Source organism: Arachis hypogaea, chromosome 6 (genome assembly GCF_003086295.3).
Source record: "Arachis hypogaea cultivar Tifrunner chromosome 6, arahy.Tifrunner.gnm2.J5K5, whole genome shotgun sequence".
Taxonomy (NCBI): domain Eukaryota; kingdom Viridiplantae; phylum Streptophyta; class Magnoliopsida; order Fabales; family Fabaceae; genus Arachis; species Arachis hypogaea.
The window spans coordinates 62602931-62623910 of NC_092041.1; the positions used below are offsets into that span (position 1 = coordinate 62602931).

At 38.3% G+C, this 20980-nt stretch overlaps 2 protein-coding genes across 2 annotated transcripts; one reads left to right on the top strand and one right to left on the bottom strand.

Moving 5' to 3' along the window:
* The first annotated feature begins 789 nt into the window (after positions 1 to 789).
* Positions 790 to 6372, top strand: LOC140173458 (uncharacterized). Its single transcript, XM_072197026.1, has 2 exons — positions 790 to 1016; positions 6022 to 6372. Exons 1-2 carry the CDS (start codon positions 950 to 952, stop codon positions 6258 to 6260), a joined length of 306 nt encoding a protein of 101 aa, XP_072053127.1. The 5' UTR covers positions 790 to 949; the 3' UTR covers positions 6261 to 6372.
* LOC112696650 (fructose-bisphosphate aldolase 6, cytosolic) lies at positions 1337 to 3746 on the bottom strand. The gene is made up of 3 exons (XM_025749478.3): positions 3489 to 3746; positions 2626 to 2853; positions 1337 to 2457 (listed from the first exon to the last, which is right to left on the bottom strand). Exons 1-3 carry the CDS (start codon positions 3514 to 3516, stop codon positions 1637 to 1639), a joined length of 1077 nt encoding a protein of 358 aa, XP_025605263.1. The 5' UTR covers positions 3517 to 3746; the 3' UTR covers positions 1337 to 1636.
* Positions 6373 to 20980: the final 14608 nt, after the last annotated feature.

A 20980-nucleotide genomic window follows, 5' to 3' on the forward strand; every position in this document is an offset into this window, starting at 1 on the left:
GACAGTTAAGTAATTAGGGGAGTCAAAGGAAACGAAAATCGACATCATATGTACAATAATGGAAAATATGAGATGAAACCAAAATCATGCACAACATAACCAACGTGCTTTTTCCTCCCTCTGAAGCCGTGACGTGACTACTTACTGACCTGCAGGTAGGTTAGCAACCTCTGATTAAAGAAAACAATAAATAAAGAAAAGGTTTTTTCTTTCTCTTTCCTTTGCTTTTCTGTGCGTCTCAGAATCCAGATGGGAAATTCTGGCTTCTGCAACTTGCTTTTTAATTATTTCTGCCTGAAAAAGCCAATCCATTATTATCCATCACCACCAGTAAATAAATAAGAAAATATTTTTGCAATCAGGTTCTGACCTCTCAGTGGCTCAGATAGGTAGAGTAAGAGAGGGACGGTTCCTAATACTATTAGGGGTGTAGGTTAATGCGATTACTGATTAGTATAGCCCGAAAATAACTACCCTATCGTAATAGGCACCTGAGCTTGTAGCCCAAACACACCACCACTACCACTCTCACTTTGCTGTCATAATTGACAAGAGTTTTGGGCCTTTATGTGCTTTTGTGGCAATCTAACTACAACCACCAAGTCCAAAACAAAAAACGGAAACTACAACTACCCCTATGGCCTCTTAAGTTCCAAGACCGATAAAATGGGCTCAAAAGGCCCACAATAAAAAATATTCGTACAGTCCGTCACGAACGTCATCCTTGTCTGTCCCTCCTAATAAAATGGCCATGTGGGATTTTGTCCTTTTTCTCGTCTTATCCGAGGAAGAGTGTTGGAGCCAGAAACTAGGTTGTACCATACTGGCTAGTGGCTAGGGAGAAAATCCGTGACCGTGAGTATTGGTTGAAGACTATGAATAAATGAATGAAAGCAAGGGATTACTTCCCCAAGCTACCCTTGTTTTTTAGAAACGACACAACTAAAGCATGAAATTGCAGGAAAGCAATGTCAAAGTCAAACCACCATTCATCCGTACCAGTACCACAGATTCAGGTTAGATCGGAACTTGTCATTTGTATCTACCAAGTAAAATTGAAATTTGGGAGCCATAGTTATTAATTAATCAATACTCCGAATTGCATCTTCTAAAGTGGAAACGAATATTTGTGCTTATGCTTTCTACCCAAGTTCATCCGTTGTAAGATTACTTTATAAGTAGTATCTTGTTTGATCACGTGAATCTGTCCAGATTCACTTTCTTAATATTCGTTTACTTTGATTATCTGGAACGAATAGTTATCACAAGTACATTACTAAATAAAAAAGGAAAAAGGTTTTGCGTTGTGAACGAACAATGGTTCGGAGCATAAAAATGGTGGCAAACTGTTCTCCAATTGCATTGAAGCAAGAAATAACTCTTATCCAATACTCTATTACACAGGAAAACTACCTCAACGAAAACCTAAAAGATATCCAAAGAAAGGGAAAAAGGGGGAAGGGTAGCTGATAGCCAATGCAGCTAGAAGCAATTATTCTTTAATCCCTAACCCTCCTATGATTAATCAAAAGAGCAGAAGGCAAAAGAGTGGTAGTCTAAAACTATAAAAGAACACCAAAAACTTGGTGTTAATAGTGAAAAAAATGTCGAAAACAAGTTCTTGAATCACATAAGCTTAGTATTTGTAGTCCTTGACATGAAGAGACTCAGAGGCACCATCACCAAGGGTAGCGTCACCCTTGTATGTTCCCAAGGTTGCTTGTGAGTTGGCCTTGCACCTCGTGAACAATGCATCCTGGGCCTTCTTGATGTTTTCATCCTTTCCGGCCCATGCCTTCAAGGTGCTCTGCTGAAGTGCCCTTCCGAAAGAGAAGGAAAGTGACCATGGCTTCTTCCCCTTGAGCTTGTTCATGGCATTGAGGTTGAGGGTTGCCTCCTCCTCGCTCTGCCCTCCGGACAAGAAGACAATAGCAGGGACTGCTGCGGGAACAGTTCTCTGCAAAGTTCTAACAGTGTATTCGGCAGTCACCTCTGGTGCAACCTTTGGAGAATCCGATCCAGGGGTCACCATGTTGGGCTTCAACAAAGTTCCCTCGAGCAGGACATGATGATCATTTAGAGCCTTGTAGCATGCGGCAAGAACGCGTTCTGTCACCGCAGCACACTTGTTGATGTCATGAGATCCATCAACAAGGATCTCAGGCTCCACAATAGGAACCAAGCCATTCTCCTGGCAAATTGCAGCATAGCGAGCCAAACCATACGCGTTTTCATGGATAGCCAGCTCAGATGGTTCATTGGGGCCAATCTTGAGCACAGCACGCCATTTAGCAAAACGGGCACCAGCTTCATAGTACTTTGCACATCGCTGACCAAGGCCATCCAAACCCTGAGTGGTGGTTTCGCCATTTGTACCAGGGAGCTCTACTGTGCCCTTATCAACCTTAATACCGGGAAGAACTCCACCATCCTTTAGCACCTCGACGAAAGGTTTTCCTACCATAAATTAAACAAGTTCAGGATTTACAAAAAGTTGAATATGTAAAGAGCTGATATATGAATTAACAAAACATGTGTATGCAAGATGCTGTTTCTTCTAACATGTAGATAGAAATAATCCAATGAATCTTTCAATTCTGATAAACATTAAGCATTGATCAGTACCTGCAGCTGTGCTTTGGTATAGAGTTTCCTCGAACAAGATCACACCACTGAGGCACTCCAAAGCACCGGGTGTGGTGAATAGGAGTTCGCGAAGAGCGCGCCTGTTGGTTTCAACATTCTCGACATTAATGCTGGCTAAACGCTTGCCAATCGTACCGGTTGATTCATCGGCGGCAAGGATGCCCTTTCCTGGGGTGCCGATGTAAGCAGCGTTGGCAATAAGCTCATCTGCAATTTACGCAATTTTATTAGATCAAACCATAAAATTATAAAAGGACAACACTATAATCTGAATTCATCTTGAAACAAATAAACAAGAAAACAGGAGGATAAAACAAATCCAATTCATTTGTCAACCAGTTTGTACGACATAATCACTCAACAGGCAACAGCCAACATTCAACAGCCAAGAGTCAAAACCCAGATCCAAATCATTGACAGAAATCACCGGAACCAAACAAGATCTAAATCATATTTTAAATACAGAAAGTTTATCCTCTTTGATATTTACATAGCTAGCCCAAGTAAGGTGCCAAAAGGGCTCAATACACACTCACAGTCTCACACTAAATAAAGGTTAATTTTGCAATCTGAGGCCAGAGTTATGAACAAGTCTAGACAAGCCTAGACAGCGCAGATCGTGATCGAGATCTATATATGCAAAGTAAAATTCCATATTTGAACTGGTAACAAATAAAAGAAGCATGCAGGATAAAAAGAACGAAAATTATGGTGGAGATTACTAGGCTAAGAGCGCAGCATGATTGTTAAAGCACAAGGCGACCATAAAATTGCAGATAGGAAAAGTAGACGAAAGAAATGAAAGGAATATATGAAAAAGAGACTAAATAGACATTGAGTACCTTGGTACTTGCTCTTAAAAGAAGACATGGCTGAGAGGAAGATTGAGAATTGGGAGAAGGCGGGTTTTGAATTGGCAGAGAAAAATGTTGGAAAGGGAGGGTTTTAAAGGAAGAGTGGGATGACTCACGACTGAAAGGTGGCGTGGGGTAGAGGGTAGGTGAGGTCAGTCTTAGTTTTTATCGTCCTTTACCCTTTTTGCCCTCCTTCCGCCGCCGATACTTCTCCACCCTTTTCTCCTTTATCATTTCATATTTTTCTTTGGAGTAAATACTTAAATATGTCTTAACTTTTGTAAACTTAAAAAACTTTAACATAATAATTTTTTTTTTCCCGATGCAAACTTATTTAAATATATTCTATTTTTTTTAACAATATTCCAAATTAGCCTCCTTAAAATTTTCAGAAATTAGTCTCCTTAAAAATTTTCGTTGAACAAATCAATTCTTAATTTTTTTTATTTTATTAGAATCAGTTAAATAAATAAAATGTTAGACATAATAATCTTTAAAAAATTAGATAAATTAATCTATGTTATTATTTAAGAAAGATATAATAGTCTCTGAAGATTTTTAAAAATTTTCAGATTAATCTCTTCATATTAATGAACAATCTGATGTAGAGGTTGTTTGTTTTAACAAAATAAAAATTTGAATTCCAATTTAATAATTAAAATTTGTTGAGAATTAAAATGTCAAATTAAAAATTCTTTAGAAACAAATTTAGGATATTATTTTTTTTAAATATTAATTAATAAATAAAGAGGAAAAAAAAGTCTAATTATTATTGTTCTTGCAAGGATACTCTGCTGAAGTATACGTCGTTTCACAGGCTTGACGATAACTCGGAGTAATTTTATCCGCTGATGGAGTATCTCTCTTGAACTCGGCACGAGTGGGGTACCTACAAAAAGGATTCCCACGCTCAAGTCAGTAGTTAATAAATGAGTAATTGAGTGAGCAATTGACGTATGCTTGGTATTGTGTGTTGGGTATCGTTCCCCCTATTGAATTTAAAGGCTTCTTTCCTTTGAGTTATTCGCCTGAGTCGTTGATTGCAAAACGGCCAGGAGCCGAGATTCTTAGGACAAAGATGGAGTCCGCATGCAAGTGGGTGAGTGGGATCGAGAATCTCAGGATAAGTTGGGTTTTTATGATTTTGATTTGAATTCATGCAATCGTGGTATAACTCGTTTATCCGAGATATCAGGGTACATTATATGGTCCCCTAGCTTGACTTGCCGAACTCGTTGGAATGTTAAGCTTTTCGGCTGCATCTTATACCTCGGCCGACACCTGGTCCTTGTAGCCCCCAAGCTTAATGACACGCCGATGTTTGCTAGGGTTGAGTTATCAACAATTCTTGAAATAATGTGGATATAGTGAAATAAAAAAGTGAAAAAAAGGTTTGAATGACTTTTTTACCTTGTGAATCGTGTTGCAATTAATGCCTTTTTCTCTTTTTTGTTACCCTGTCTGTGTCGTTTGGTTTTTTGATGTTCAAACAGTTATCCTTTGCATTACCCACTAAGTTAGTGGGTTGTAATGACACTTTACTGCCATTTTGTCTTTGGGAATTGACGCATTTCTTTTCATTTTTCTTCCAAAAGTTGAATTCACCATGACTTCCAGAGGTTAGTCGCTTTTTTCTTTGTTTTTGCTTTCTATCTTATAATGGTAAAAGGAATGGAGAAAGTGCGCGAGAGGGATAGGCTAAAAGTAGTTGAAGTAAAAAAGGAGAACCCATACCATTGGGTGCACGATGATGTAAAGACTGGCTCATCGTCGTATTCCGATGCCGAATCGCTTCGTGAGGTGAAGGATTTGAAACTTGTAATGGAAGGTTCGGGTGTTGTCGTCAAACTCCTTCCTTGTTCCAGTGAAAAGAGGGTTTGTGAGAGAAGGGGGGACTGGGAGTACTTTTACATGTATACCCCCTGCCTTACTAAACTGCATATGAGATTTCCTTTCTCCAGCTTCGAATGTGAAGTTCTTACTCAACTCAACTGTGCTCCTTCACAGTTGCATCCAAACTCCCTGGGCGTTTCTTTGTGCGTTTCAGTGTCTTATGGACTTTCTTGAGTTTCCCTGTTCCTTGGCTGTCTTTTTCTCTTTATTTCAATCCAAAAGTGTACGGAAGGGTTTGTTGGTATTTTTGAGTAGCTTCCTTGGTTGCTCCATTTTTCAAAAATACAAATCTTCATTTAAAAACTTTAAATATATGTTTGTTAAGGTGCGGTCTACAGAGACCGAGTACCCTTTTTACTTAGATGACGAACTTATAGAAAAATTCTTACTTTATTGGTGTTCTGAGCCGATGCAAATTATCGAGGCAGCCGAGAGGAGTGAAGAGGAGGATTGTTTTCTAGATTTTTTTATAGGAAGTTTCGCTGCTGGTGAATATCTGTCAATTTCTAAACTATTACATTTCTAGAATGAGGGCGATAAGGAAGGGTTGATAGCTTATATAGGTAATGCTTTATTTTTGTCTTTGCCCTGTTGATTTCTGGTTTTTGACTTTATTATGTGTTTTTAGGTGGACGAGTGCCTCATCTTGACCCTTCCCATCTTCAATCTTTTTTGAAGAAGAAAAAGGAAAAAGATGCTGGTGGTTCTAGGATTCTGAAAGAGGGCGGAGGGGACGTCGCTTACTCCATTGCCCAACCTGCTACCTCCTCGAAAAGAAAAAGGGACGATGCTGAAAAGTCTTTGGAAGTTTTATCAGAGGGTGATAAAGTAGCTATTGGCGGAGACAAGTCAGTTTTTGATAGGTAGAAAAGACTCCATTACCCTAGTCTGTGACGAATGCTGTTTTTTCTTCGTCATTGGGGTGCATCTGTATTTGATTGTAGCTGGAGTAGACGTATATGAAACTCAGTATTTGATACCCTGAGGTCTCATCTACTAATCTGTCAATGTTTGGTAGTGGGTAGGAATCCTTTGGGCAAGCTTTATTCAAATCTATAAAGTCCACGCACATTTGCCATTTTCCCAAGTTCTTTTTAACCATTACTACATTTGCTAGCCAGGAGGAGAAACGGATTTCCTGGATGAAACCTGCTTCTAGTAGTTTTTGTACTTCTGCTGTTTCCGCACTTCTTCTTTCTGTGCCTAGATTTCACTTCTTTTGCCTTATAAGTCGGGAATTAAGTTTGACAGCCAATTTGTGACATATAAAGTTTGGATCAATCCCTGGCATGTCAGCAGGGGTCCATGCAAACAGGTCAGCATTGGCCTGTAGTATGTCTACCGAGCTTTGTTTTGTCCCTGCAGAAAAAGATGAACCAATGTTAGTTACCTGGTTTGCTTGCCCAAGCTATACCTTTTCCAAGTCGTTCGTCGGAGCGGGACGGCTATTGTTGTCTCTTTGGTCCATTTCGGCTAGAGTAGGGATGCTGTCTGAATTGTATACAGAATGGATCCTCAGAATGGTCTCTTTCGGGATGGTCTTAAGTCCTGCATTGTAACACTGTCTGGCTTCTTTATGGTCGGCGTGCACTGTTGCTACTATGTTATCCTGTACAGGGGACTTGACACACAGATGAATTGTGGAGACAATAGCTCCAAAAGAGTTAAGGGACGGACGCCCCAAAATAACATTATAAGGACTAGGACAGTCTACTACTAAAAATTGAATGTCTAGTGTTCTTGAGTTTGGGGGTTCCCCCAATGTTGTCCTTAACCATACATAACCTGATATAGTAACTCTTTCGCCATAGAACCCCACCAATTCTCCGCCCGATGGTTGCGGTGCCTTGTCGCTTAGCTGCATCTTTTTTAACGTGGAGTAGAACAAGACATCAGCGCTACTTCTTGGGTCGAGGAGGACTTTTTTTACCATTAGCTCTCCCACTTGTACTGAGATCACCACTGGATCATCTAGGTTCGGAGATTGAGATTTGAAATCATTGGTGTCGAAACTGATGAAGGCAGCTGAGATCCGAGTTGGTGGTCCTCGATGAGAGTCTTCCATTGTCATTATTGATCTGTAGCTTCTGTTCCTGGCAGTATTAGTAGTTTCACCTCCGGCAAAACCACCTGAAATGTAGTTTATGACCCCCTTGGGGGTGGGAGTTTCGACCGAGTCATGCCATATCCTCTATTTTTTTTATTCGAGCTATAACTCGGCTTGTCTGTGTCACTGGTTGATTCTTTCTAACTTCTAGAAGTGACAAACTTGTCCAACAAACCTTGCCTTGCTAGTCTCTCCTGCAAGTCTCTGGCTACCAAACATCCGTCGGTGGCGTGGCCGAACTTTTGATGAATCATGCAATGTTTGTTTTTGTCGACGTACTTCTGGACCTGGTATGTTCCTACTTTTCTCGGTGGTTTTATTAGTTTGCTGTGAAGTATCTCCTTGATGATGTCCTCTTTTTTGGTGTTGAACCCGGTATATGAATCAAATATTATTTTATTCTTTATAAAGCTTTAATGAAAGAAAAATGATTTAAAGTTCTAATTCATCATTTTAACTAAAAACTTCTTAATATTTAAATAAATACAAATTTAAACATATATTTTTAAAAACATGAAAAAATAAAAAATTCAAAATCATTTTTTAAAAATTAGGAAGATAATTAAAAAGATGTAGGTGGACTCCCAATTATTTTCTTGTCAAAAATCAAAATCTTTTTTAACATTGTTTTAATTATCTATAAGATTCATAGTTATCAAACCCGACTCGACCCTGCCGGTTCGACCGGAAATCTGGTCACCTGGCCAGGCCGAACTACTCGTCGAACCGGCTATGTATGGGACCCGGTGGAACCCGGTTCGACCCGACGGGTTCTCGTCACTCTCGATCTCTCACGGTCACGGCCTCACCTCATCGCTCTCTCAGTCTCTCACCTCGTCTCCTCACCTTCTCGTCATTGCGGTCCCGTGCTCCAGCCCTGTGTTCACTTCGTCAGTGGTAAAACGCTCACATAAGACAGAAATCAAGCAGCATCTCTATATCTGCTCCCTTGGGTCAGTCAGGTGGTGGTGGTCGTCTTTTTGGTCGCGGTCTGGGAACCAATTATCCAGGTGAGCTCCCTTCAAGTTTTTTTACCATGGTCTTTTACTAGAATTGTTGAATATTGAACCTGGTGATTGTTGTTGAATGTTGTAATTGAATTTTAGAGTTGTTGAAGCTGAGCATATTTTAGTTAGTATTGTTTTTGAATCTGGTGGTTATTACTATTGTATTTGATTTTTTAGAGTTGTTATTGAATATGGTGGTTATTACTTTAGTTAGAATTATTTTTTAACATGAATCTGGTGGCTGCTGATGTTGCATTTAGTTTTTTAGTATTGTTGTTTGTTGCTGGTTGCTGTGATTTAGAGTTGCTGTGCTTTTTAGAGCTGTTGTTTGTTGCTGGAATTTTTTAGAGTTGCTATTTGTTCACTTTGTTGAATCACAGAGTCAGTGAACTTTGGTGAAATGGTGATGGTTTCTGTGTTGCTTAAATGATTGTGTTATCTTTCACTTGCTCTTGTTGATTTAAATTGAGAACATATTTTGTACTAGAGATTAGTTTATTATCTTTTTTTTAGATTATTAGTTATGTTTAAAACTTGATATTAGATTATTAATGTTTGTAAAGACTTGCAATTTAAGTATTAAGTCATCATTTTAATTTTATTTATATAATTTTATATTTTTTAAATTATGATCGGGTTAACCGGGTGAATCAGTGACCCACCGGTTGAACGAATAACCTTGTGACCCGGCATATGATCGGGTTGATTACTGGTTTAGTTATGATAACTATGATAAGATTACTATATAATTGTAAAATGATCATTCCTTATAAGCAATGTTAATTTTTTTTTCACAAATTCACCATTGACAAAACAAAAAAATTTACCAAATTCTAATACCTAAACCATACTACAATTGTATCAACTAACCCCATGCTTCACACCTCATCACTATTTCAACTCCCACTGCGGCACCTAACCATTGTCATCGCAAAACCACCCCCACTACTCTCCACACCACCACATACATTCTCCCACTGTACCTTGCCACTACCACCCAACCCTCAATCATCATCATCGTCATTGCCATTAACATATAAACTTGCAAAGATTATTGTTGTATAACACATTCAAAGCATAAATCCATAATCCTCAAATCAATGATAACCATGTACCAAAAGAAAATAAAATAATGGAAAATTAAATTCTGACAAGCATATAAGAAATGACGAATATGATTGTATAGATCAGCAATTTTCATATACTTTACAATTTTAACATATTAATTTCATATTTACTTTCACTAATTAAGTTTTATGTGCACATAAAAAATTTGAGGAAGGCATGGAAAAGGCCAAGGAGGACCGTACCACCCAACTCTCTACGTTGGTGTCAAACCTTCCTCCTGTTTCATAATGTTAGAAACAAGAGACTAAATTGGGGAAAGAATTTGTGTATTATTGAGTGTATTCAAGTTGTCAGGAATGATACAATATAGGGTAAAGAACAATTTTGGTCCCTAACGTAGAGGCCAAAAATTTATTTCGTCGCCGGCCTTTTTTTCTCTACAAAATGGTCCCAAAGGTTTTAGTTTGTTTTAAAATCGTCATTTTTTACCAAATTTTTTATTTTTATTACCATTTTACCCTTAAATAAAAAAATCTAAAATAAAATTAAAAGGAAAAAAGAAAGAAAGGGAACATAAAGGGGAGGGGGGAAGAAAGAGAATCGGGGTGAGAAAGAGAAGGGGGAAGAAAGAGAGTGGGGGAGGGTGGGAAAGGTAGCACTGCTGAGCCGCCGCTTGTGATGGACAGTGGGGAATCTCCATGCTGCCGCTGCTCCTTTCTTCCTCAGCACACACCCACGCCACCACCACCATGGCATTGCCGTTCTCGTCGCAATTCACGACGTCGCCACCACTGCCGCAACCCTTTCCACGCGATCCACCACCACCACCGCAGCTCTCTTCCACTCGCAATTCGCAGTTCACCACCTTAGCCCCACCCCGCCAAAATGCACATGGCTTTGTCCATTAGGCATGTATACAGAACATACGCAGTTGGAAAATTCATATTCGGGCTTGGTCCCGGGTAACGTCGGGTTGCGGGTAGTTAATTGACGCATGAGCTTATGGCCTGCATAGGACCAAACATGCATCATACTTGGTTGCTGTATTTCTCTGTGATTGTGATTTATCTCTACTTCTTGTACTCTATTCTTGTTTACTATTCTGCTGTATACTTGTGCTTGTACTTGTTTGTGTGGCTTACCGACACGACTACGTGAACTCTTAGATTTAGGCTACAGAACCCCTTAGTTCCTACTTAGTACCCAACTTAAAATGGTCCCATACTAGGGTGACTCATGCAAGTTGAGGCCTGTTAGTATAAATATGGAGTTTGTAAATATTATCATGAATAAGCGACGATGTAACCCGGTGTAAACTATGATGTACTAAATGAGTTTTCAGACATATATGTATGATACTACTATGTTTTCTGTATTTTCTATGTTTCATGTAGATATTATCTGTTTAACTATTACCTATTCTATTATATCTATATATTTAACACACGATCTCGACTAGTGCTACAGGCTCATATTTATAAGGTCTATAGTCTCTAAGGAAAGCCATGAAGTAGTGCTTGGCAGCTAACATTGGTCATGACGTGCTAGAAGTTGGGTCGTTACACAAAACCTAAACCTAATACTTCCAAGATTTTTCTTTGAATCATAAACCATTCTAAATATCAGCTTAACATGCAAACATCATCAAATACAGATTTAATCATTCAAAACAGACAATACATATTCATACATACTTAAGTTTTCAATCAAATATATTAAGAGAAAACAATTCTAACATAACCCTTACCTCAACTCCAAACTTTTAAAACACATCTTGAACTTGGAAGCTCTCTAACTCCACTTTCTCCTATATTACAATCAAACATAATTTCTTGAGACTGAAAAGGCCTCTTAGTCGAAATTTCAAGAGAGGAAAAAGGAGATATTTTCTCACATTTAAAATTTAAAACTTATGATTATAAACTCCTTAGAGATTTTAAAGCATAGTTCAGAAACAAAGAAAATTTAAAAATGGGTTATCCATTGTGAACCATCTTGACCAAACCTTTCATGAGAGAAAAAGAGAAGATTTTGTTGATAAACTGATGCGAGAATTAGTGTTGGTCTAGAATTTCACAAAATAGAATCTCTTTGTTGTAAGTATAGCCCAAACCAACAACTAACTCCCAATTAAAGTTTAATTTCAAATTAAGAATAACCGAGAGTAATTAAACCTCGGGTCGTCTCCCTCGGACAATGCAATTAAGATGTCACACTATTGGTTGTGAGGAAAAGGGGGTTTTGAAGTATAGAACGAAAGATTAAGAGAACTAAGAAATCAAAGAACAAAGAAATTAACAAAAAAAGGAATTGATGCAAGCAAAAAGGAAATAAGGTCAACACTAGTGAAAATGCTATAAATGCATAAAAGAGCCTTGACTTAGGAATGAAATTAACGAATCCTATCATCGTCATAACCACAACAATGGCAACCATGATGAGTCAATCTCGCTTTGTCAACCGCTAGCATCGAAGAGTAAGTCAAGCAAGCATAATTGACCTTAATCCATAAGTCCTAGCTAACTTACTGATTTCTTAGTAAAAAGCTAGCGTCAATGGAAACAAGAGCCAACTAACTACTCAAGAATTACCACTAAACATCGGACATTATGTCTCTAGTATCCTAGGAACTCATTTCCCAAGCCAATGTATGAAATTCTACTCAAAATTACCAAATGGCATTTTCACAAACACTTGGTGGGCGTAAAACCAAAACATAGGAAATTGCAAAGAAAAAATAAAAACTATAGCCAAACTATTCACAAAATCAATAATAAACATACAATCAAGCAAATAAAAATCATAAAAGACAAAATTCATCAACCAAAACTTCAAAAAACCAAAATTGCATACATTAACAAAGTAACTTGAACAAGATAAAAATGTAGCAAGAGTAGTATAATTAAAGAGAAAATTAAAGAGTACTTACAAAAGTGATGAGCAAAATCCAAGATCAAAACTCAACTATAAAATGCTATAATAAAAATTTAAGTAAGCTTTAAGAGAGAATTTCCTAATCTACACTACTCCTACTCCTAATGCATTTTCTATCTAAAAGAGAGTTCCCACAACTAATGCTTTGACATGGAGTGAAGTTCCCTTGATATAGCACTTCAATTCAGCCTCCAGCCTTCAAAAATTGGGTCAGGAAGCCCTCAAAGCCACGTGCTTCATTAATGAAGTCATGCGTTGGGACCTGTGCGTACGCACATATGTGTGCGAACGCACACTTGCTGATTTTTCACTTGTGCGTATGCAAAGGGGTTGTTCGTAGGGACACTTGCTACTTTCTGCCCTTGTGTGCACGCACAAGAGTTGTACGTACGCACACTTGACTAAGTGCTTCTCATTTTTTTTTCTTCATGTGTTTTCCTTTCTTGCATGCTGGTCCGGGATTTATAACCCACAAACTAACCGACAAGTGCACTGGGTCATACCGACTAATACCTCAAGTGAGTGAGGGTAGATCCCACGAGGATTGATGGACTAAGCAACAATGGTTGGTTAAACTACTTAGTTAGGCAAACAGAAAATAGTGTTTGGAAGTTCAAAAGTATTAAACAGTGAATAAGAGAATTAAACGAGCAAGCAGTAAATTAATTGGGAATAACAATATGGAGAAGGCAGTTAAGGTTTTAGAGTTATCTATTTTTTGGATTGACTTTTCTTACTAACTATTTTAATCATACAAGATTTAATTTATGGCAAACTATATGTGACTAGACCCTAATTCCTTAGACCTTCCTAGTCTCCTCTAACTTTCATTAATCGCCAATTCCTTGGTCAATTAATTCCAATTAGAGGGTAAAGATCAAATTCCAGTTTATATGCCATAAAAATCCTAATTATCCAAAAATAAGGGGATTATTTGTCATGTATCCCGTTAAATACAAACAATTAGAAATTCAGGAGAATATATTTTCAAGCTGTTGTTCAAGTAAAGAGCTTTTCCAAGTTATACAAGAACTCAATTAGAACATGGGTCATACTTCCGTTTCACCCAAATTTATAAAATAAAGAATGAAAATAATTCTTGAAATATAAATCTAAACATGAATTAAAATAGAAAAATAATAGTATCAATCCATACAATAGACAGAGATGACCTTAGATGGAAGGCAATAGTAACTTAAATCAAAGAGAACAATCTTAACTGAAAATACTTCAAATATCATTAATTCAAAATAGAGATCTGTAACATGGAACAATTCATAAATCAATTCAAATATTAAAAGCAAATAAATAAATAAAAGTAAACTAAAAATAAAAGAACATTAAACCTGGATCCAGAGTTACTCTCAAAACAAGAAGAAATCCTAAATCCTAAAGAGAGAGAGAGAATCTCTCTCTAAACTAAATCTAAATCATGAAAACTAGAAATTGGCGAGCTCTCCCTGAATGGATGCATTCCTCCACTTTATAACCTCTAATCTATGCTATCTATGCTTGGATCTCGGCCAAAAAGAGCTTCAGAAATCGCTGGGGGCGTATTCTGTGAATTCTGATACGTGGCCTCTGTCACGCGTCCGCGTGGGTCACGCGGTCGCGTCGTCTGGAGCTTTTCCTTGCCATGCGGTCGCGTCGGTCACGCGTCCACGTCGTGGGTGTTCTACTTGAGGCGCGCGGTCGCGTCAGTCATGCGGCTGCGTCGCTGCTTCTTCGCTTCTGGCACGCGATCGCGTCGTCCATGCGATCGCGTGGATACCAGTTTCCTTAAAGCTCCATTTTGCCTTCTCCTTCCATTTTTGTATGTTTCCTTTTTCATCCTTTAAGTCATTCAGCCTTAGAAAACCTGAGACTACTCAACACACTAATCATGGCATCGAATGGAAATAAAGGTAATTAAAACAATTAATTTTAAAGCTTAGGAAACATGTTTTTCACAATATGACATAATAAGGAAGGGAAAGTAAAATCATGCAATTAATGTGAATAAGTAGGTGAAGGATTGAATAAATCACTCAAATTAAGCACAAAAGAACTCATGAAATATGGGTTTATCAGGGACTCTCTTTGAGTTCTGATTTTTTTTTTCAGTTACTCCCAGACAGTGGTGCTCAAAGCCTTTGGCATACTCTGTTAAACGCACTTGGTCTCAACTCTAAGTATTCTGTCTCAAGGATTACTTGACATAATCACACCACAAGCATATGACTAGGGAAACAACTCTTTGAGCTTTTAATCATGTATGACCTCCCTAGTCATTGATGCTCAGAGCCTTGGACTTTGCTTTTATAGTTTCTTTTTCTTTCACTGTTTCTTTTACTTCAAGGATTAAATTTTTGTTTGTTTCAGAGAAGTCATAATAATTCTCTAAATTCCTGTTCCTTATACATCAACATCCTTTGATTCAAATTCAAATATGCGCTATTCATGTCATGCATTCAAAATCACAAATAATACCACCACATTTAAGTAAATAAGACTACTCTTAAATATAAACTGAATTTCTCATGCAATACATTGATGTGCACGGATACCATCGGTAAGGAAATTCACAAGATTTTCGCGTTGCAAGTATAGCCCTCAACCGACAAATAATCCGTGAATTAAATTTCGAAGGAATTGGTTGTCACAAGTTCAACCCCAATAAAAGTAACCGAAGTATTCAAACCTCGGGTCATCTCACAAGGAATGGGCAAACATGTGCATCAACATTAGTTAGAATTCCGGGGTTGCAAGTCATGAGCAAGAAATTAAACTAGGAATCTTAACAAGCAAGTAATCTTGAAATGCAAGAAACTAATTCAAATAACTAAAGCAAGAAGTGAGCATTTCCAAACTAATAAGATAACATCCAATATAATTCTACTCCAAAACTAAACAAATAACTATAACTAAGACAAAGCAATTGGGATTTTTGGGTTTTCAAATACGAACAATAAAAGCAACTCTTGGCTAGGCATTTGAATTGGGGTCATTATCCTTGTCTAATAACCATATCTTAACAATTATGAGGAACTAAACTCATTAAGTTTACTTTTATACTTGAAGTATATTAAATAGTTTAGTCAACATCAACCCATAAGGTCCAACCTAACTACTAATTGACTTAGTAGTAGGCTAGTGTCAATAGTTATCAAATTGACCACTAAGGGCTCCCAAATCATCAAATCCATTAGACCCAATGACTCAAGTTTACCCAATTCCCTTAGCCTAGGCCAAGAGTAAAGAGAACTACTCCATAATCAAGGGAAACATTTCATCAAAGACATGGTAAGCATTACTAAAAGGCATATTCAAATTGCAACTAAATTGAAATTAGCAAGTACCCACTAACAATTATCAACGTACAATCACTCAAACAACACAATTAATCATGAAAATCATTAATGTAACATCAACAATTCAAAATTCATAAGATTCATGGAATAGGTATAAAATGACAATTGACAAGAAAACATAAAACTAACACAAGATATAAACAAAATTATACTAAGGAATTCAAATTAAGCAATCAATTAGTAATTAACAAGATCCAATTCAGAATTCAACAAGGGAAGATCAAATCAAAGCTAGATCTAGAGAGGAACAAGGGTTTCTCTCTCTAGAATAACAAAAACCAAAAACTAGCTAAATTGTGTCTTAGTGTGTATGAATGATCCCACCTTTTCCCCTAGCATCCTTGGGTACTTTTTCATGCAGAACCAGCTTGAATTTGGGCCTCTTGAGCCTCAGAAATCACCAGGCACGATTTCCTTTAATGAGGTCACGTGCAGCTCATCACGCGTACGTGCAATGTGTGCGTGCACGCCAATTAATTTTGTGATCCACACGTGTGCGCCATGTACGCGTGCGCGCCGGTGTGGATTTCTCTAATCCGCACGGATATGCCGATCTTCGCGTGCCGCTTCCCGCTGTCCACATCCACGCGTGCGTGCGAGGTGCGCATGCACGTCCATGCTGAAATTCCCAAAATCCAAATCTACATGTTCCTTCCTCTTGTGCATGCTTTCTTTCTCTCTTCTAGGCCATTCTTGTCCTATAAATTCTGAAATCACTCAACAAACATGTCACGGCATCGAATGGTAATAGAAGAGGATCAAAATATAGCAATTTTAAGGCAAAAGAAGCATATTTTTCATCATGAAGCAATATTAGGAAGAGAACACAAAACCATGCAATTCTTGTGAATAATTGTGAAAAATATTGACAAAACCCCCAAAATTCTACACAATATAAACCACAAAATTGGGGTTTATCATACATCATTTCTTTTTCTTTTGAATTCAAGCTCCGTGAGCAATACATGAGATAATTTTATTTTTTCGCTAAAAGTACTCAAGATTATGCAAGCAATCAAAGCAACAGAAAACAGAAGACAACAAAATAAGAACGGAAGAGAAATAGAATGAAAGGAACTCAACCACCTCAGTTATGCTAGTGGTCATCTCATTCCTTCATAAAGAACATTTATCTCCCTTTGGTGCTAAATAGAAAAGTCATAAGCAAAGTGTCAACACCAAACTTAAAGGTTTGCTTGTCCTTAAGCAAAGAAGAACTGTAATCAGAGAGAGACATAAAAGCAATTATGATGAAAGAAGAATAAAAAGATAAAAGAGATAATTAGGATTTGAGAGGTGGATGATTTGAAATCAGGCGTTGAGGTGGTTTAATTGGGAGTCGCATGCGACGTGTACGCGTGAGGCACACGTATGCATAGATCACACAAATTTCAAGCGACGCGTACGCGTGGACGGCCAAGATGGGAAAACTACACGAACGCGTTAGGGACGCGTCCGCATGGTGGGGCTTGTGCACCCAGCATAGTTCCAGCCCCACACCAGCATAACTTTCTGGCCAAACACCTTTTACGCCGATTTTTCTCATCCACGCGTGCGCGTGCTTTACGCGTACGCGTGGAATGCCAAAATTGTAAATGATGTGCACGGGTCATGGACGCGTACGCGTGATCCAATTTGTGCGCAAAGCACACCTCCTGCGCCACTTTCGCTCATCTTTTGGGTAACTTTTCTTCTTCGTCTCTCTTCTATCTCTTTTTTATTTTTTTTGAAGTGTCTAGTTCCTGTTCTAAAATAGCTGCATGATCAACACATACGTAAAATGAAGGAAAATAGTAAAAACTCAATAGAAATAAAATAAGTAAGAAAACTACTACTACTAGAAAAAATAGCTAAGGATACGAAATTCTCGGGTTGCCTCCTGACAAGCGCTTCTTTACCGTCACTAGCTTGACGGTCAGCTCCTCTAAGGAGGGGGATCATAGGGGCTCAGCTCTTCACCCCTTACTTTGAACTTCTTTCTTGTGTCTCCATAAATCAGCTCAATATGCTCCAGAGAGAGGATTCTGTTTACTGTATAAATCCACACTGGTTTGCTAGTCAACACCACTTTCATTCCTGGGGAGAAACCTTCAGTAGGGATCTTTTTGTTTCTCCATCCTCTGGGTACTTTCTTCTTTTTGGGGACTTCCTCCCTGGTGGATAATGCATTCCTAACACCAAACTTAGGTTTGATGTCAAGAGGAATTTTATTGATTGTCACCAAAGGAGGTGTGAGCTGTAGATTCTGCTGTGCATTATCAAGAGGTTTTTGAAGGTTTGGATCAATAAGCTCAGTCTGCATGCACATCTCTTCTTTACCTGTTGAATGTATGTCCTTGAAAACATGAAAGACTAGTTGCTCATTATGCACTCTAAGCACTAATTCACCCACTTCTACATCAATCAGAGCTCTTCTAGTTGCTAGGAATGGTCTTCCTAGAATTATAGAGGCATTCTCATCCTCCCCTATGTCAAGAATCACAAAATCTGCTGGGAGGAAGAACTTACCCACTTTGACCAAGATATTCTCCACTAATTCGTATGCAGGCTTCATAGATTTGTCTGTCATCTGTAATGCTATCTTTGTGGGTTGTGCCTCTTGGATTTGCAGCTTCTTCATCATAGATAAGGGCATTAGATTTATGCTTGCCCCAGATCACATAGGACTTTCTCAAAGGTTGTGCTTCTAATGGTGCATGGAATTTGAAAGCTCCCTGGATCTAGCATCTTCTTTGGTAAGTTATTCTGAATGATGGCACTGCATTCTTTAGTCAGGATCACTGTCTCATCTCCCTTTAAAAGCTTCTTCTTTGACAACAGCTCCTTCATGAACTTGACATAGAGAGGCATTTGTTCCAAAACCTCAACAAAAGGAATATTGATTTGCAACTTTCTGAAGACTTCTAAGAACTTTGAAAACTGCTTGTCCTTGGTCTCCTTTTAAAGTCTCTGAGGATATGGCATTTTAGGCTTGTACTCAGGAGCCTTTGGCAATGTAGGATAAGCGTCAAGAGAGTCTGGGAATGGGTTGTCTGCACGCTTTGGAGGGACATGTTCTACTTCTTCCTTCTTCTCCTCTGGAGCTTCTTTTTCCACTAACTCTCCATTGACCTTGGTCTCAAAGCCAGCTACTTTACCACTTCTCAATTGAATAACCTTACAAGCTTCTTTTTCAACTGGCTCCTCATTAACTTGTGCTTTAATACTTGCCACTTGTCCACTTATCAAGGTGATAGCCTTGCATTCCTCTCTTGGATTTGGAATTGTATTTCCAGGAAGGCTATTAGTGGTCTTCTGATCAATTTCATTAACTCTTGTGGCTATTTGACCCATCTGAATCTCTAAATTCTTGATTGATGCTCTGGTTTCCTACACAAAACTCCTCATCATTTCCCAGTTAGAATTTTCTTGGGATTTAGAATTTGCCTGTGGAGGTGGTTATTGTTGATGAGATTGAAATTGGCGGTTATTGTGATTGTTCTGTTGGAAGCCGCCCTGAGAATTATTGTTGAAATTCTGAGGTTGCTGAGGTTGGTCCCTCCACCCAAAATTTGGGTGATTTCTCCACCCCTGATTGTAGGTCTGAGAATAGGGATCATTATTGGGATATCTAAGAGCACTCCCCATGTAATTGACCTGTTTATAAGAGGATTGAGCATAATCATAATTATGATTTCGCACAAAGTTACCTATCATGTCATAGGAAACCTCTTGAGGTGGATTTTGGGTGTTGATAGCTGAGACTTGCATGCCACCCATCTACTGAGTAAGTAGATTTATTTGCTGAGACATAAGCTTGTTCTGAGCAAGAAGAGCATTAACAGCTTCCACTTCCAACACGCTTCTTTTCTGAGAGGTCTCAGAATTCACAGGATTCCTGTTAGATGAGTATAAATATTGGTTACTAGCAACCAATTCAATCAGCTCAATAGTCTCCTCTGGTGTCTTCTTCTTGTGCAGTGAACCACCTGCAGAATTATCTAAGCACATCTTGGACATTTCACCCAATCCTTCATAAAAGATATCTAGTTAGGTCTTTTTGGAGAACATGTCCGGAGGGCATTGCCAAGTTAATAGCTTGTATATCTCCCAAGCTTCATACAGAGTTTCACCATCCTTCTGCCTGAAGGTCTGAACCTCCACCCTAAGCTTAGTCAGCTTCTTTGGTGGGAAAAATTTAGTGAAAAACTCAGTAACAACCTTGTTCCAAGTATCCAAACTCTCCTTGGGTTGGGAATCTAGCCATAGCTTTGCTCCATCCCTCAGAGCAAATGGGAAGAGCATGAGTTTGTACACCTCTGGGTTCACTCTATTTGTCTTCACAGTATCACAAATCTGCAAAAAACTAGAAATAAATTGATTTGGGTCTTCGTGGGGAAGACCATGATACTGGCAGTTTTGTTGCACCAGGGTGACCAATTGTGGCTTCAACTCAAAGTTGTTCGCAGTTATAGGAGGCACCATAATGCTTTTTCCATAAAGATCTACAGTAGGAGCGGAGTAAGAGCCAAGCACTCTCCTTTGTTGCTCATTCCATTTGGATTTGCCACATTGGCATTAGCAGCATCATTAGGATCCATAGTGGATTCTGCAGCCTTGCAAAGTCTTTCCTGTTGTAAACGTCGCCTGAAAGTCTTTTCAAGTTCAGGATCAAAGTTTAAAAGATGTTCTTTGTCTCTGTTCTTGGCATAAACAACCTGAAGACAAGAAAAGATGGAACTATCTACTCAAAGTGCAGAGAATTCCCAGTGAGGTAACTTGAACTAGGAAACACCAAACTTAATTTAAGAAATTAAGAAGAATATTAGTGCTATTTTAAATAATTTTTTTCAAAAATATTTAAGGTAAAATTTAAATAAAATTAAAAATAAAATGCCTAATCTAAGCAATCAAACAACTAATAGTTGTTAATCACTATCAATCCCCAGCAACGGTGCCAAAAACTTGGTGCGGGATTTATAACCCACAAACTAACCGGCAAGTGCACCGGGTCGTACCAAGTAATACCTTAGGTGAGTGAGGGTCGATCCCACGAGGATTGATGGACTAAGCAACAATGATTGGTTAAACTACTTAGTTAGGAAAACAAAAAATAGTGTTTGGAAGTTCAAAAGCATTAAA